A 3801-nucleotide genomic window follows, 5' to 3' on the forward strand; every position below is an offset into this window, starting at 1 on the left:
TACAATTTTAATATCAAAGATCACTATGGATCACACAGGTTGTAATCCTTTGAAACATATGTAGGAATAAAGTATGCAATTATAACATGCGTTTTCTCCAATCCTTAAATTCTTATATATATATATATATATATATATACACACACATACACACACACACACACTCTTTCTATCTCTCCTTCTTTCTCTCTCTCCTTCTCTCTCCCCCTCTCCTCTCTCTCTCACCTTCTCTCTCTTTCTCGCCTTCTCTCTCTCTCTCTCTCTCTCCCCCCCTCTCTTATATGCACACACGTAAATACTCCTGCAGGCACAGATACAGTTTTCCTTCTTCCTGAAAATATTGATATTAAATCTTTTTTCGTAATGATGTGTTTGTTCATAAACAAGTCTAATCTCTAATGGTTTGGTGTTTGTGGATGTGTTTTGTGTTGATTTTCTCTGTGTGTGTGTGTGTATATATGTGTGTGTGTATATATATGTGTGTGACTGTATGTATGTATTTGCGGGTGTGTATGTTTGTTGCGTGTGTGTGTAACTATATATGTATTTGTGTGTGCACATGTATATGGTATAATGTTTGTGTCTTTTTTTTTTCTCAGCTAATTTTTCATTCCTGCCAGCATCCTCCTCCATTTCCATCCCCACCTCATTTCCATCCCCCCTCCATTTCCATCGCCCTGTTTCAATCCCCCTCCTTTTCCATCCCACCTCCATTGCCACCCCCTTTTTCTGCCCCCTTTCGTTTCCCTTCTTCTCCCTCTGTTTCCCTTCCGCTCTCTCTCTCTGTTTCCCTTCCTCTCTCTCTCTCTCTCTGTGTTTCCCTTCCTCCCGCTCCATTTCCCTTCCTCTCCCTCTGTTTCCACCCCCTCCGTTTCAATCCCCCCTCCATTTCCATTCCACCTCTGTTGCCCCTGCCTGTTGCATCCGCCCTCCGTTTCTCTACCCCGTTTCCCTCCCCCTCCATCCTTACTTTCCCCTAAATCGACATTTCATTACACACAGATATTCGGACCATTACTTTAGAAAACGGTGTGAAACTCAGGAATTCTTTGTTGCATTAATATTCCCTGATATTTTCTGGTTGGCGTTGTGCCAACCATTCTAATTTGGTCCATTTTATAAACTCAATCTCACTAATTAGTGAGGCTGTTTCTTGATTAGTGGTGGTTTCAATTAGTTATTGTTTAGCCCTAGGTCAATCTTTATCAAGCAGACACCCTATGCTCCAAAGTGTTCTAGCCATGACCATCAAGACGTTTATGTTGCTGTTGTTTGTTACAGCTGAGAGTCATTCCAACTAATTGGTTCCTAATTGCAGCCAGGCAGACTGAGCCATTTGAAGACAAATGTCTGTTATTTATGGTTTAATCAGAGGATGAAGAGCAGCATAAACTGTGACCTTTTCAAAGGGATTCCACAATTAGTTAGGGAATGGGCTACCTTCAAAATGGTGATCTGCTGTGAACGCTTACAAGAGAGTGGGTTCCAGTAAAAGATCTGATATTAAACCAGGATACAGACTAAGCCCCAAGAACAGGAATGGTAGATTCCGATGTGCTTCCATCTATTTTCTTTTTATTAAATTTTCCCCCTAAAACTGTGGTCAACCTGAAGCTATGGCAGAAGACATTTACTCAAGGAACTGTGGCATGAGTTTGAACCAGAAGCCACACAATCATGCCTGTATCCACGAAATATTCTGAAGCTGTAATATAGTGTATTCTTAACCCCTTTTGTTTGAGGGTTTTAATTTAGATCATTTTGACCCTCACCCTTTCTGTTGAAATACACTGACTTTGTGTTGATTACTTTTGTAAACAAGAACTTAGTACAAAAACTTCGTCCTTATTAAAATGGTGTTTGGAACATAAATTAACTTGGAATTTTGAATAAAAGTTTTAATTTAGATAACTAACCATTTTCTTACCATTTTTCTGTTGAAACACAATGCCATTGTTTCAATTCATTTTGAAAATTATCAAGAATTTACTAAAATAACTTTGTTATTATCAAAGCTGGTGTTTGGAACATAAATTATCACAGAATTTTGATGGAAAGTTTTAAATAAAATTGTTTTATAACAGGATAGCTGTATCATAGAATTAGGGATGGTCTCTGGTGGGTTGGCATCAAAAGAATTAGTGTTTTTTTTTTGTTTTTTTTTAGAAGACCTATTTGTCTGTGCTGCTTTTGTTTCTTATGAAGACTTCTCTACCCCGATGTCATCATGGAATAGTTCCAGACAGTTCTGTTCATTAAATATTTTAAAACCAATCAAATAACCATTAATTAAGGTTATATTTACTTTGGCGATAATGAAGTACCTAATTCTTTTATCGGTTCAAGTCCTTGGACAGCAGCCATATCAGGACACTGCTTATAAAGAATTTCATCAGTCACATTGACCACACTGCATATTTCATGGTCAAGTTACCTTTCATATACCTTGTGGTACAATTTTACTTTGCCACACACACACACACACACACACACGTAATAGAATCTGTTTATAATCCCTATTACTAACGATTTTTTCTTTTTTCAGGATATTGATTGGATTAACACAGAAAAACATGTGTTTGAGACGGCAACTAATTATCCGTTTTTGGTTGGTCTTCATTCCTGTTTCCAGTCTCTCAGTCGGTAAGTGGAATTCTGGCATTGATTAAGTCTACTGTAGTTTCTGGCATACAAGTCAGAATTTGCAGCCAAAAGAAAGGTAGATCAACTTATACACCAAGATGACTTTGGAAGACCAAAAATTCCATCTAAAATGCAGCAAGATTTGGAGAGATGATGATTATGATGGTGATGTTTGAATATTTACTTTACATCATCATCATCATCATCATCGTTTAACGTCCGCTTTCCATGCTGGCATGGGTTGGACGGTTTGATTGAAGACTGGCAAGCCAGAAGGCTGCAACAGGCTCCAATCTGTTCTGGCAAGGTTTTTACAGCTGGATGCCCTTCCTAACACCAACCACTGAGAGTGCAGCGGGTGGATTTTTATGTGCCACCAGCATGGAGGCCAATCAAGCGGCACTGTCATCGACCACGCTTGAATGGTGATTTTACGTGCCACTAGCATGGGTGCCAGTCGGATGGCACTGGCATCGGCCACGACAACGATTTCATTTGACTCAACAAGCCTTCTCAAGCACAGCATATTGCCCGATGATTGAAGGGTACTTTGAAATGGGCCAGTTATGCAAAGCTTTGTTGACTTGTATTCTAGCAAAGACGGTAGGATGGTGCTTGTCCATAAGTATTAACTATTTGCTCGTCTTAGATGTATCTAATTATTATATCGTCTTGCTGAAGGTCCTATTTAACAGTGGATGTTGAAGGGGACTCTTTAGCTCAATCAAAGAGGTTGGTGAGGGAGACAGAAAATGTCCTTTTTATTCATCTATTTGTATGGGAAAGGAAGCCAGGTATGAATAAATGCACAAAGACGATATCTGGAGGAGGAGGTCGATTACATCAACCAGAGTGCTCAGCTTGTACTCAATTTGTTGAATCCCAAAGCCCTGAAGGCGAAGTTGACGTTGGCTGAATTTGAACTCAGAACTTAGAGAGTCACAAGAAATGCTACCAAAGCATTTTGTCGACTGTCCTTGTATTCTTTGTTTTAGTCAAACAGATCGACCCCAGGACTTATTCTTTGTAAGCCTAGTACATACTCTATTGGTCTCTTTTGTCGAACCGCTAAGTGACGGGAGACGTAAACACACCAATATCAGTTGTCAAGTGATGGTTGAGGGACAAACACAGCTAGACAAGCACAAACAGACAAGC

The 3801-nt window shown here is 39.4% G+C and overlaps 1 protein-coding gene across 1 annotated transcript in view; it reads left to right on the plus strand.

Annotated features, from left to right (window-relative positions):
* The window catches only part of LOC106871364 (protein kinase C iota type), a 192963-nt gene that overhangs the window by 120064 nt on the left and 69098 nt on the right, over positions 1–3801 (plus strand). Inside the window, exon 13 of the mRNA XM_014917773.2 lies at positions 2546–2643. Within this exon, the coding sequence (XP_014773259.1) occupies positions 2546–2643 (98 nt within the window). The remainder of the gene's footprint in view (positions 1–2545; positions 2644–3801) is intronic.

The sequence above is a fragment of the Octopus bimaculoides genome, chromosome 26 (genome assembly GCF_001194135.2).
Source record: "Octopus bimaculoides isolate UCB-OBI-ISO-001 chromosome 26, ASM119413v2, whole genome shotgun sequence".
Taxonomy (NCBI): Eukaryota; Metazoa; Mollusca; class Cephalopoda; order Octopoda; family Octopodidae; genus Octopus; species Octopus bimaculoides.